This window comes from Sarcophilus harrisii, chromosome 1, assembly GCF_902635505.1.
Source record: "Sarcophilus harrisii chromosome 1, mSarHar1.11, whole genome shotgun sequence".
NCBI lineage: Eukaryota > Metazoa > Chordata > Mammalia > Dasyuromorphia > Dasyuridae > Sarcophilus > Sarcophilus harrisii.
In genome coordinates, this window is record NC_045426.1 from 494,463,884 (window position 1) to 494,478,843 (window position 14,960).

The following is a 14,960-nucleotide window of genomic DNA, read 5'->3' on the forward strand; positions in this document are numbered from 1 at the left end:
TTAGGAAGATTCTGAAGATCACCAGCAGGGTAAGACACCAGGTTCTGAGCTCCTTTCTTGAACTAAACTGCCAGATATTCCAACTCTATTGCAGAGAGTGCATATTGTTTGAATGCCAAATATATTTTTCGCCAAAAAATTATTTTATGGATAACTCACACAGGGCAAGCCCTCACACAGTGGTCAGAAAAAGTGACACAAAGACTTTCTCAAGGTCTCGCCTAAGAACTTGGAATTGATTGTATGACATGGGAGATACTGGCACAGGACTGCCCAGCATGGTGCATCCTCATCAGAGAAAGTGCTGTGCACTCAGAAGAAACCCAAGATGCGCAAAGTTAGAGAATCCACCCCAAATGATCAAAGGGACTTAAATAAATCTGGGAGGAGAAGACTCTCAGGGTTTCTAGCCAGAAAAGATTGCTAGGTAGCCTTAGTCACTGAATGGGTGTTGCCTCACTCAAATTGAGCTCTGTTGAAGACCTTAGCTTAAAAAGACCAAGGTCTCCCATGTCATCCAGGACCATCTTCAGTGTCCTGATCTAGATCTGGTCACTGGACTCACATATCTCTGAGTGAGGCAAATGACCCTGCACAGCCCTCCCTCACTTAAATCCAATTCACTTGCTTGTCATGGTATCACCTCCCTGATGACATGATCTTCAAGAATGAAGGACAAACAGCAACAACTAACTCTTCTTTAGGCACTGTCATTAGGATATGAACTATTTGAGGACAGGAACTGACCCAGAACTTAGTGTATTGGTTGGCACTTAGTAAATTCTTGGCAAATGCTTCCCCCTCCCATCTGTTAACTACCTTATGTAAAGCCCCAAAATAGAAGGGTGCTTTTGAGAATGGTGACAAGATCTCAAAGGTAGATGAGAAAGGCAAGGGAAATGCATAGAGAATTGGAATATAATGTGCTGAATTTACATTATCTTCTATATTTGTTGATTGTATGTCACCTTATCTAACTTCTCTGGTACACAGGTTTTTGAACAGCACAATATTACTAGTATAGTCTCTTAATTTTTGTAAGCTGGTGAAGTTGGGCTTATATTCTAATTTTGTTCAGTGTGCTGAATACCACAGTGGAATGGAGAATCAGAGAGCATTGTATAGTTCACAAATATATAAGTAAGGGCTATTAGAGCTACTTCTGCCCTTCCCACCTTAACTTCACTCCATACATTTCTCAGTTAATGGATAAACTGAGTGAATCTTACATAAAAGAGTAATAAAAAGGCATTTCATATATGGATCTGGAGTCAGAAAGACCCCAGTTCAAATCTGAGATCAGATACTGGCTGTATGGCCCTGAGAAAGTCACTTAACCTTTTTCATCTTAGTTCTTCATGTGTAAAATGAGCTGAGTAAGAAAATGGCAAAGCACTCCAGTATCTTTGCAAAGAAAATCCCAAATGAAAAGTTGGAAAATGACTGAACAACCAGTGTTACCTGTGTCAAACACACAGAAGGGACAAATAGAAATCTTTTCATTTTCTTTTGGTGCTTCACTTTCAAATTATCTTTCATGAAGTTGAGTTTCAAATTGGAGGAGATATTTAGAGGGTAACTGGTTGAAAATTACAGAGATGCTGTGAGGTGCTGTGATTCAGTAGCATTGTCTTTAACTTCTGTCTTAACTAACCACATATCTTTAAATTTTTTCATGTTTTTGATATTCTTTCTTTGGAACCAGACACAAAGTCAAGAGGTGGGGCTGGTAGCAGAGATAACAAGAATATCCTCAGAAGACAGATAACATCAATGTATGGCAGAGGTAAACTTCAGTTCAATGTGAAGAAAAAAGTAAACCAGCTGTCTCACAATTAAGAGTTATCTTGGATGGGCCACATCAAGAAGTTGTCAGTTATCTGTCCTCAAAGATCTTCATATGAAGTGACAGTGATAATGTACAGGAAGCATGGAGATATTGTGGAGGGGACCTATGTTTCTGGTATGTGGTGAACTATTTGAGGTCTATGATTTCTATGATTTTTAATTAATTAGTCATTAGCATTTATTAAGCAATTACTATGTTCCAGGCACTGTGCTGAGCAGTAGGGATACAAAGAAAGGCAAAACTCAATAACTACTCTCAACGAATTGACAACCTATCAGGGGAGACAATCTGACAACAATTATGTACAAACAATATACATATGGAATATATTGGGGTGATAGGTAGTAAAATGGATAAAGAGTCAAGCCTGCAGTATGGAAGACTCATCTTCCTGAATTCAAATCTGACCTTAAATATTTGTTAGCTGTGAGATTAAAATCATTTAATCTTATTTGCCTTAGTTCCTCATTTATAAACTGAGCTGGAGAATGAAATGGCAAATCACTTCAGAGTTTCTGGTAAGTAAATCTCAAATACAATGACGAAGAGTTGGACATGACTGAAAAAGATTAAACAACAATAACATTCTCAGAAGGAAGACACTGGAAAATACTTCCTGGGGAGGCCAGGGAAAGCCTTCTTGCAGAAAATGGAGTTTTAGCTGTGACTTAAAAGAAGCCTTGGAAGCCAGGAGGTGAGATGAAGAGAGAGAACATTCCAGTCCTGGAGGATAGCCAGAGAAAATGCCCAGGAAATTGGAGTGGTATAAGTGAGCAACAGCAAGAATCATCTCCAAATTTCAAAGTGTGTGGTGGGTAGTAAGATATAAGAAAAGTAGGGAGGAGTCAGGTTTTAAAATCTAAATAGATCATTTTATATTTGATCCTGGAGGGAATAGGGAGCCACCGGAGGTTTTTTGAGTAGGGGAGAGGGTCTTATGGTTAGACCTATGTTTTAGGAAGATTAATTTGACAGATGAATTGAAATGGGGAGAGATAAGATAGGAGACAAATCAGCAGCTATTTCAATAGTCCAAGTGATGAAGACCTACACTAGGATGATGGCAGTGTCAGAGAACAGAAGGGGGTTAGAGAGAATAAGAAGTCAAGGATGACACATTGATGTCAAGCTGGACAATTGGGAGGCTGGTGTACCCTCAATAGTAATACAATGCAAGTGGTCTCAAAATGTAACTTGAAATCAGGACAGCAGAGAGACAATTTATCAATAAGCATTTATTAAAAGTGTACTGTGTATCAGGCACTATGCTAAATTCTGAGGATACAAAAAAGGCATAGAGATTATTAATCTTTATTAGAAGTCTAAGGACAAATGTGTTGGGATGTTTATGTGACAAAGTTCTTGTCAGAAATAATAGCATAGGGTCAGAATAAAATATAATGACCCAGCATATATTTACAGTTGTGGAGAGAAAAATGGGCTTAGACATGGGAAAGATCATATATGGTGAAGAATTTCAGCAAAAATTGTAACTGAACCATATATGAAGGCTGGGACAGCTTTTTCCTTATCCCACAAATACCTCTTGTTTTTTTTTCTCCCTGCACACCATGCTTCTTTCATAAAGCTATTGCATTTTTCATATTTAAAGTATTCCTTTACTTAATATTATATTTATATTATCTCACAGAATGAGAGATTGAAGCCATAGATGAGAAATCTATGAATCTCATGCAGTAGTAGGCATAATTCTAGCTGCAAATGTAGCAAGGCATTTGTTAGTCAATCAGTCAGTAAATATTTATATAATTCTTATTATATACCAGGATAGGAATACAAAGAAGAGCAAAAAGCAATTTCTGCCCTTGAGGACCTCACAACTGAATGGATATATTTGTAAAAAGCATTTGTAACAAGCTATTTTGAGTATTCCAGAAAATTTTGAAACTATTTCTACTGCATTAAGAAACCTTGCCACTAATAGGAAAACCTCCTAAAAATGTTCCAGCATCCTTGGAGCTAGAGGGAGGCAGCGCTCAAGTTTTAAATGTTGGCTATAGTCCTTTCCAGACTCCCAAACCAATGTGCTTTCTTATTGCCCACAAAATTGACTGAAATTTCATGTCCTAGAAACTTCCATTGGTGAAGCTCTGGCCTTATAGCTGGGAAGTGTTACTAGTAAGAAGTATGTCTTTACTGGAGAATCCTTCCTGGTACAGTGGTCTGCAGTTAAAATTATTTCTCTCTGGTGGTTTGGCCTATTGCCATTCTGACTGAATTGTGATGAGTGAAAATGGAGTGAGTTATTGCTTATGCCCTTCCAAACATGCTCTTGCCCTTGGTTTTATGTTGTGGAAGTGATGTTCCTTTGTCTGGACAAGCTTATTGCTAGTCAAGGGATCTTAGCTATAATTTCAATGTACAAAATAGTCTCTCTTTAAGGCATTAATTTTTTGTTATAGCCAATTCAAAGACATGAAATGGATAAATAATTGGAGGAAAAGAATATGTATAGACTTTTGTAATGTTGATGTATATTATAATTATGTAATACACATCACAACATCTTATATAATAAGACTTTAGGTATGGGGAAAACATGGGTCGGGTGTGCTGGCCCCTCTTGGAGGAAAATTAGCCTGAAGGTCCAGAGAAAGACTAATCGCATTGCTGCTCCAGGGTGAACCACCCCATATTCATCACATACCTATGGAAGTGACCCTGGATTCCAGAAGGCAATGCCAGGAGACCACAAATTCTAGCAGATGCTACCAAGTTGGAAAAGCATTTCCAAGATCATATGAATGAGTAGTCAGAAATCTGTTCAGTTTTCAGAAAAGAAAGTATAAGAAAGAAAAAGTACTCACCAGCACCTTAATGGCATACAACTAAATGATGCACTTAGAGACTGAGATATAAAGCTGATAAATAAGGTTAAAAAGATCAAGAAAGCAAAGAAAAGAGGATAGTGAGATATGTAAGATAAAATGCCAGACTAAGGTCAAAATATTCAGAGTACTCCTCTTGCTCTTTTGTTGTTCAGTTGTGTTCAATCATAGCTAACTCTTCATGACCTCGTTTGGATTTTTCTTGGCATTGGTACTGGAGTGGTTTGCTATTTCTTTCACCATTTTACATATGAGGAAACTGAGGCAAATAGGGGTAAGTGACTTGCCCAGGGTCACACATTTAATAAGTGTCTGAGGCTGGATTTTTTACTCAGGAAGATGAGTCTTTCTGGCTCCCAGGATCTCTCTACTCTTCCATTTACTTGCTCCAATCATGACAGAGCAATGTCATTTAAAAAAAGAAAGAATCCAGATGAAGGGGAATGGATCAACAATGCTAAACTTTGCAGAGGTAAAGAGGGATAAGGACTGAAAAAAGGCCATTGGTTTTAGTGAAGAAGAGATCATTGGAGACCTTAGGCAGAGAAATTTCATTTGAATGATGGAGTGAAGATACAATGAGAAAGTTAAATCAATGGACATAGATGACTTTTTCTAGGATTTTGGCTGTGGAAGGGAAGACAGGCACAGTTGATAGGTGAGAGGATGGCAGTGTCACATGAATTTTTTTTAAGAATGGAGATACTTGGAGGCATTAGTGGGCAGCAGGAAAGGAGAAAAAAGAAAAATAGACTGGATATGGTAGGTGGAATATGTATAATAAAAGGGGAAAACACTTGGAAGAGAGAAGAGGAAATGGAGTTAAGGATATATAAATAGATGGAATGATTTTGGCAATGACAAGGTATACCTCTTCCATAGAAACTAGAACAAAAGAGAAAATGGAGAGGGTGTTGAACTGATTCTAAGTGCAAAATTGGGAAGGAAGGGGATCATGTGATGATTACTTCAATTTTTTTCAGTGAAGTATGTGGTAAGATATATCATGAATGATTTTTTCATTACATTTCACCACAGGAAACTGTGATTAGGTAATTAAACTGTGGAGTCCTCTCTTAGTTTAATGCAGCATCCATTATTATCCATTTTGATATTTAATTTCAGGGGCCTTGCACTATTTCTGAATATTTTATTCTTGCCATGCTATATTTTAAAATTTGAACCTCAAGATTCTTATATTTACATTTATTCCTTTCTATGGAAAATGAGAAGCAGAATCTCAGTGCTGTGGCTATGATGCAAAAGCCCAAATTCTCAGAGGGTCTCTGAATAAGTGCTGTGGTTTAGGGATTGCATTCCAAACCAGATAGCTTACTATTTAATACTTATCTGAGTCCCAGGTATACCAATGGTGTTTCACTCTTAAAGCACATAATTCTTTCTGGAGCCTGGGGAAGGAAAGCCCAGTTTCATCTTGGGAGAGCTGGCTTGGAAGATCTCTTCCTGCTCAATCCATTCCATATGGGCCAGCATTGGCTTTTTCTTAGAGGAAAGGATTAAGATTGGATTTCTTGGATAGTCTGACCCACAGCTTTCTCTTTTCTTTCCTTTTTTGCATTTATAGCCATGAGTAAAGTGCTGCAACTGTGGAGGAGACTTCTCCAAATAAAAAATAATGATCCTGGCACCCTATCAAGCAAAGCAAGCCAATCTTTTTTCTTTAATACTCTATATTTCTGTCCTCTACCTCCCCTGCCATTTTCTTCTGTAGTTCTTGCTTCACTTTTCTATTATAGCAACTTTAAAGAATTTTTATCCTTACCAAGGCTGGATGCATGAGCAATATGATATGTAGCAGATAGAAAATTGGCCTCAGAGCCAAGAAAACCTAAGTTCAAGCATGGGCTCTAACTTTTAAGTGCATTCACATATTCCCCTTAATTCTAATGCCTTTCTTCTATTAATTTAACTCCAATTTATTCTGTAGATAGCTGGCTTGTATATAGTTGTGTGTTGCTTTTTAGTTAGACTTTCAGCAGCTCCTTTTCTTTGCATCTTCAGAGTTTAGCACAGTACCTGACACAAAATAAATACTTAGTAAATGTCTATTGATTGAACTGACATATTTGATGCTTTTACCTATGCTTTGCTTGCTGAAGCCAATGATTAATTCCTTAGACATCTTCCTGCTGCATCATGTGTCTAAGAACTAGTTGACATATCATAATTTTAAGTCTTTGACTCAGACAGGCCATTTAATTCAATACTTCAACAATACAGTTGATGGATCCATGATCTCCCTAATGTATGTGCTCCCTATAAAAGTGTAGATTGCAACCAGTTTATACCTTCTCATCTTTTGTGAATTTGATCATGTGTTCCCAAGACTTTTCCATAGGTTATATACTCAATGTGCTCACAGATAGTTGTTGATTATCCTCTCTCTAAGAAGACCGATAACATCAGGAGTGTAATGTATTGACTTGCAAGTGAATTGGATTTAAGTGAGACAGGGCTGTGAAAAGTCATCAGCCTTATTCTCGCCTCCAGAGTGAACAGAATCCAGTGGCAAGACATAGGTCAAGACAATTGGCAATGTCCACTCAGTGTGCCAAAGGCCTTATTATGATGTCTGGCCATTATTTTGGAGGCATCTGGCATTTTCTTTTATTTCCCAGATATATACATTTATCAATCCTAAAGCATCTCTTAAAGATGTTACTTGTTTAGAAGTATTTTCTACATTCTGAAATTCTACAGGCTCTATGAAGGTCAATTAATACCATATTACTGTTTGAATGTTTTTGAGTTATACTCCCTCATTATCTGGTTTATTGGAAACATCCCTGGACATGAAGTTAGAAGAATTGAATTTAAATTCTGGTCCTGCTATTTACAAACTGTGTGACTGGTAAGTCTTGTTTCTGAGCCTATTTCCTCATCTGTAAAATAGTGTAATTCTTCAAACCCTTCTTCCATCCCAGCACCTCCTAGCATGTGTTTTGGGTTTTGCTGCTTCTGTTTTGTGTTCTTTTCTTGGGCAACGTTGAGTAGTGATCCTTATATGGATATTTCCATTTAGAGACAATATTATGATTTTGAAAGCTGAATCAGACCTAAAACTATATTATAAAGTATCAGTCATTAAAACTATTTGGAACTGACTAAAATAGATTAGTGAATCAATATAATAGGTTAGGAACACAAGATAAAATAGCCAGTGATTATAATAATCAACTTTTGGTAGACCCAAAGACTCCAATTTCTGGGGATAAGATTTCACTTTTTGGCAAAAATTGCTGGGGATATTGGAAAATATTATGGCAGAAACTAGGTATAAACCAACATCTCATGCTTTATATCAAGATAAAGTCAAAATGGGTTCATGATTTGAACATAAAGGATCATACTATAAGCAAATTAGAGAGCAAGGGATAGATTACCTTTCAGATCTTTGGAGAGGGCAAGAATTTATGACCAAAGAAGAAATAGAGAACATTATAAAATACAAAATAGGTAATTTTGATTACATTAAATTAAAAAGGTTTTACATAAACAAAACCAATATAACCAAGATTAGAAGGGAAGCAGAAATCCGGGAAACAATTTTTATAACCATTGTTTCTGATAAAGGCCTCATTTCTAAAATATAGAGAGAACTGAGTCAAGTTTGTAAGATCACATCATTATCCAATTGATAAATGGTCAACAAACAGTCAATTTTCAGATGAAGAAATTAAAGCCATTTATAATCACATAAAATCACTACTTTTACATAGTGATTTAAATCACTATTGATGAGAGAAATGCAAATTAAGACAACTTTGGGTATTACTCTATACTTATCAGATTGGCTAAGATGACAGGAAAAGATAATGATAAATGTTGGAGGGATATGAGAAACTGGGACACTAATACATTTATAGTGAAGTTGTGAAATGATCTAACCATTTTGGAGAGCAATTTAGAACTATGTCCAAAGGGTTATAAAACTGTGTATGTATACCCTTTGATCAAGCAATGCTGCTATTAAGTCTGTATTCCAAAGAGATCATAAAAGAGGGAGAAAGACCCACATGTGCAAAAAAGTATATAGCAGCTCTTTTTGTAGTGACAGGAAATTGGAAATTCCTTCACTCAATTGGGGAATGACTGAATATGATATATGGATGTAATGGAATGTTATTGTTCTATGAGAAATGATGAACAGGCTCATTTCAGAAAAGCCTGGGAAGATTTACATGAACTAATACTAAGTAAAATGAGTGGAACCAGGAGAACATTGTACACAGTAATAGCAAAATTGTGTAATAATTAACTATGATAGACAACTCTTTTCAGCAATACAGTGATACAAGACAGTTCTAATAGACTTGTGATGAAAAATGCCATCTGCATTCAGAGAGAAAACTATGGAGGGTGCATTTTGGATCGAAGTATCCTATCTTCACCTTTTTGTTTGCTTTTATTTTCTTGTGTTTTTTTCCCCCATTTGGTCTACTTTTTCTTGTACAATATGACAAAAATGGAAATATATTTAGAAGAATTGTACATGTATAACATCAGATTGCTTGCTGTCTTGGGGAGGGGGAGGAAAGCTAAGGGAGGGAGAAAGAAAAAATCTGGAACAGAATATCACACAACAATGAATACTGAAAACTATCTTTACTTGTATTTGGAAAAATAAAATACTTTGAAAAAAAAGAAAGGAGAGTTGGAGTAAGAAGAATTTTTGTTTCAGAGAGGAGGAATCTACCTTCTAGATAGCCTTGGCAGAAGACATGGGAATTATTTGGACAATGTAGAACCAAGGGGAAATATGAAGAGCCAGGTTAGCAGTTCCTGCTTCATATCTTGATGTTTTAAATATCAAGCTTTTGCAAGAACATAACAGCAGTTATAATTTGTGACTGCTCATGTGTATTTAAATATTTTGTCTGTGTATTTGTAACTCACTTGGCTTATTTTTTTTTTTTTTTGTGTGTGTGTGTATGGAGGAAGAAAATATCTGCCCTATTTCTGATTTATATTGTACATTGAGTGCTTTTCTATCTTCATTCCTTTTCTGAGGAGAATCTGGACATTAGTCAGGTTAAGCTACAAATAAATTTTCTTGGGGTTCCAGCCAATGGATATAAACAACCAGAGCATTTGAGAAAAGAACCCTGTCAGCCTCTACCATTTCTGAGCCTAGCCCACTCACTTGTGTCCTGAGATGAGTTGTTGTTCAATTGTTTTCAGTCATGTCAGACTCTTTGTGACCCCATTTGGGGGCTTCTTGGCAAAGATATTGGAGTGGTGTGCCATTTCCTTTCCCAGCTCATTTTTCAAATTTTTGAATGAGACAAAGAGAGTTAAGTGACTTGTTCAAGATCCACAGCTAGTAAGAAGTATATGAGACAGGATTTGAACTCATGAACATGAATCTTCCTATCTACAGGCCCAGCCCTCTTCACTGCATCTCTAGGTACTCCTGGAGATGAAAGAGATCCCTTATTTGGAATTGTTGAGTTGTGGGAATAAGGGGGAGAGGTACCCTCTTTTCAGAGATGCAGGTCCAAATGTGAAAGAATTTGTAAACCTCAAAATCTGTGGCAAAAAGGAAATTTTATTTGTTCACTAAGAGGGAATTCTCTTAGTAGGCAAATTATTAATGAAGAGATTTGCAAAGAGTGGGTAAACAGAAACCTATGTTATGAGCAAATCTTGGCCTGGAGTTAATTATCAGACCAAGATCTCCAATTGAATGAAATCACTTTGAAGTCCTTTTTCTTTCTTTCTTTCTTTTTTTTTTTCAAAGTCTGGAATTTCCTGAAGATCCTGGCCACCCTCAAAAGATCAATGGAGGGTGATTTGACCAAGATCTCCAATTGAATGATGCCGCTTAGCTCAGACAAGGCTCATCTGGAAAGTATACTTTTTTCCCCCAGACTTTTTTTAGGGTCTGAGAGCTAGTTTTAGAATTCACTCCCGTCAGAATGGGAGAAGATAAGTGCCTTGACCCATCCAGGCTTAATAATGAATTGTTATTATGATATGTCCTATTTTGGTGAATGAAGCAAGGAAATAAAATTCAACTATCTATATTTTCCCTCTTGTAACAGACAATTCTATTTGCATTGAGAAAGAGGCTACAACTATTGGCTTGAATGTTCGGAGATGTATAAAAGCTGGTCCAGGAAGTCAATTTAAATTGCTTCTATTGTTCTACGGTTTTTCTGGGAGTGTATCTCAGTTAGATTTATGAGAAATTCTTGTTGTTCTAGATGACTACATTCCACAAATTCAATTATTTTGCTGCTAAAATTGAAATTCCAATTTGTGAGAAGGAAGGGCATAACATTTTCATATCATAATCAGGTCAAGATAATAAGCTAGATTTAATTTTCCTTATAATGTGCTATAAATATAACCAATAGAATTGAGGAAATTCTTGAGTGACCATGAAACTCCTGGCTTCTATTATTCACCTGAGAAAACACTTAGAAAAAAATGTCTTGGCAAAAAAATCACACCGTGATTCTATATTTCTTCCATTTAATATTTAGTTTTCCTTTTGGCTACAAAACCCAGCAAAAACAAAAGTCCACCAGAAAACGTTTCTCTCCAAATGCTCTGAGAGGCTCAGGATATAGAAGGGTAGGCTATTTATTTGCCATATGACCTTGGCAAGTCACTTACTCTAGAATTGCCTTATTTCTTTAATGTAAAATGGTTACAATAACAATGCTTCATAAAGCTATTGTGAGGGTCAAATGAGATATTTATAGGCAGTACTTAGCACAATGCCTGGCACGTGGAAAGCACTATATAAGCACTTGCTATTCTCCTCAACATCCATCTCATCCTTATCATCTGAACTCAATAGCAATTTCCTGATATAGAATTATCACTGTATATAAATTTTTTAAAAAATTTTAATAGCTTTTTATTTACAAGTTATATGCATGGGTAATTTTACAGCACTGACAATTGCCAAACCTTTCTGTATATAAATTTAAAGGGAATTTTCTAAGTAACACAGCTAAGGAGGAAGACAGGAAACAGTGAGGGCGGGAGAAGGCTGTATAATTATCGAACCACCATCCTATCAATCAATAAATACTTATTAAGTACCTATTATATGCAGACATTGTGCTAAGTGCTGTACATATTAAAAAGAGGCCCTGAAAAAGCTTACAATCTAAAGAGGGTCTTATTTTTTGATGAAACTCTAAGAAACTTTTCAGTACTCACGTATATTTTGGGATAGTTCCATCGAGCCACTTCCATTCATTCTCCTGTTCAGAGTCTGTAAGGCCAATCCAGAGGCTATCTCTTCCCACCATCTGCTTTTTTATCCATTGCTGCAAAACAGATGGTAGAGCATTATTACTGTCCCTTAAGATAAATGACTTATGGGGGGTTTTGAGGTCAGTTAGCTGCCTTAAAAAAACATTTAGAAATTCAACCTGTTTTTAAGGAATATATTTGTTAGAATACATTAATCTACTTTCTCCTATTCTGCTTTCATTTCTAATTACATTTTGAAATTTATCTTTCTCATGTACCCTTCCATATCCTTTTGGGGGCTGTATTAGTTGCTTTTCTTTGATGTTAAATTATTTTAGGTTGAATTGCTGAAAACCCCAGGAACCTTTGACCCTCCTGCCATCTTCTCCTCTGTGTTCCAAACCTGGTTGGCTATTGTGGGAAGGAATCCAGAAAGTTATTGCAGGAGGATCTTAGTAAAGGCAAGTAGGTGTGTTCCTTGAAGTCTACTGTGCTTTTTCTGCCCTTTTTTCTGATAAATGTACAACCAACTCCTAAGTCAGCCAAACTGGAAGATATCCACAGGACACATCTTGAGCAGTTAGGTGGCACATTCTCTGCCCTGACTCATTTTCCTGAATTCAAATTCAACCTCAGACATTTAATAGCTGTGTGACTCTGAGCAAGTCACTTAACCCTGTTTATCTCAGTTTCCTCTTTTGTAAAATAAGTTGTAGAAAGAAATAGCAAACTCTAGCATCTTTGCCAAGAAAACATTGGAGTCACAAAGAATCAAATACAACTGAAAAATGACTGAAAATGTGTATACATCTCTTATTTTCCCACAACTCTGTTTATACTTATTCCAATTCTTGTGTTGGAAAGTCATACCTTTTTGCTAATCTCTGACTGATGAATTTCATCTACTCTCTAGGACCCAGCCCAACTGTTACTTTCTCCATGAGGTCTTCCTTCATTCCCATAGTTAAAATGATCATTATCTTCTTTGGACCTTGAACAATGCATTATTTATATTTTTTCTACAAACTTTTCTTTTTGATTCTGTATTATGATTATTTGAATATGTTTTTTTTCTCCTCACATCTATTAAATTTTAAATTCCATAAGATCAGGGACTATATCTTACTGATTTAAATATTTTCCTCCTCCTATGATGCTCTGTACATATTAATAAATTAAATTCTTGTTGCATACACAAATAAATACTTATTACTACATTCCCTTGACTGGCTGTACTTTCTCCCATAATATTTTCGTTTCTTTCCTTTTCCATTAATGAACTGGTGCCAAAGGAAAAATCACCTAGTCTATCAACATGGCTACCTGGGGCCTAATAATTAACTCTTCTTTCAGAAAATTACGTAGCATTTTTTAAAGTAGAAGGGATGAGAACTTTTCCATAACATCAATTCTTTTCTTTTATTTACTGGATAAATGCTGACTATACATTTGGGATATGCTTATTGATTGTGAATATTTAATATCTTTCTAGCCATCATGTGATTTCCAGTCTCTAAATATCTTTAAATTGCCAGAGATATACCTGTTCTTCCCTTGTGTTTATGAAGATGAGATGTGAAGACTTGTCTTCACAGAAAAGTTTTGCATCATGAAAAATTTCTTTTTCTGTTGAAAAATAGTAGCATTTGTCTGTGTAGTTCTTCCAGTGAGGGGGACATCCTAGGAAAATGAACATTTAAACACTGGTTAAAACATCCTGAGTAAAACAGTCCCTTTCTAGGAAAATTCAAGAGACATACAGTTGGTCTCTAATTGATTCTATATCCAAGGCATTTTGTTGTGGAGAAACCATAAAAAGACACATATTGAAAAACTTTATATAAGTGCTTAATACAATGTTTAACCTAGAAGTGAGTTACAAAATTCCACACAGTAGTTAAGACCACACAATTTAGAAAATAGTTATTTGTGGGACTATTATTTTCCTGTCTTTACATTTGATCTGCATCTGGATTAGTGTGTTCAAGGACAGGGGAAAAAAAACCAAAACAAAAATGAACAACTGAAGAAGGCACAGATGTGCACCATAGTCTGGAATCCATATGGTGTCTATAAACAATTGGATGTGAAGATCCAGGACTCAGGACAAAAAAAATAAATCAAGGTAGTAATAATGAAAACCTGAGTTTCACAAAGAAGAGTACTTTGAAGGTCAGAATTAGGTCAGGGTTGAAGAGAAAAGTTAAATCTAAAATGTAGCAAAACATTTTTTGGGGGCAGATGTGTGATTTCATTATTAGAAAATCCTCTCTACCAATATAAACTGGCACCTGCTCTGTAATTTATGGATAGTTTTAGAGTCACCTAGGATGCTGAAAAGTTAAGTTTGCCCAGAAGCACACAGTCAGTCATTGTTAGAGATGGGACTTAAAAGCCAGTTTCTCCTGGATCCAAGGGCTCTTTTAAACAGCCTGTTTTTGTAAGCACATATGTATATGTTTGTGTATATACACACATATGTGTATGTAGGTATGTGTACATACATGCATAATACAGTGACATTTCTCTATATAAGTAAATGTATAAATGTATATACACATATCTACATGTATGAACTATTCAAGCTGTAAGGAACATATTAATATAGGAACTACCATAAATTTTAGAAAAATGAATTGCATACTGATGGGTAGCAGAGGGCTTAGTGTGAATATTAATGGGGTGAATTGAAGAACACTTTCATCCCAAGGGTAAAGAGAATAAATGAAAAGAAGACTCATGTGTTTCATGGTTTCAATGAAGGAAATATTTTCTGAAGACCATGCTTTCAGAGAGTCCGACCCAGCTAAATAAACAAGGAATAGAAAACCTGATCACACTGAGAGAACGAAATACATGAGAGTTTGAGTGATGCCACTTGGGGCCTAGGCTTGTTAAAGCAGCAGGGTTCTGGTGCTTGCTCTGCAGGATACTTTCGCTGCTAAATAAGATGGGACAGCAGATCAGAGCACAGTAAACATTCTAGGAAGGTGCATCAAAGCCATGTGCTCTGCCCTGTAGATGCTCAA

General features: G+C 36.1%; 1 protein-coding gene across 1 annotated transcript in view; it reads right to left on the reverse strand.

Moving 5' to 3' along the window:
* The window catches only part of COLEC12 (collectin subfamily member 12), a 212,618-nt gene that overhangs the window by 4,759 nt on the left and 192,899 nt on the right, over positions 1–14,960 (reverse strand). The window contains exons 7-8 of the mRNA XM_023496209.2: positions 13,475–13,611; positions 11,896–12,005 (exon numbers count right to left, since the gene is read on the reverse strand). Of these exons, the coding sequence (XP_023351977.1) occupies positions 11,896–12,005; positions 13,475–13,611 (247 nt within the window). The remainder of the gene's footprint in view (positions 1–11,895; positions 12,006–13,474; positions 13,612–14,960) is intronic.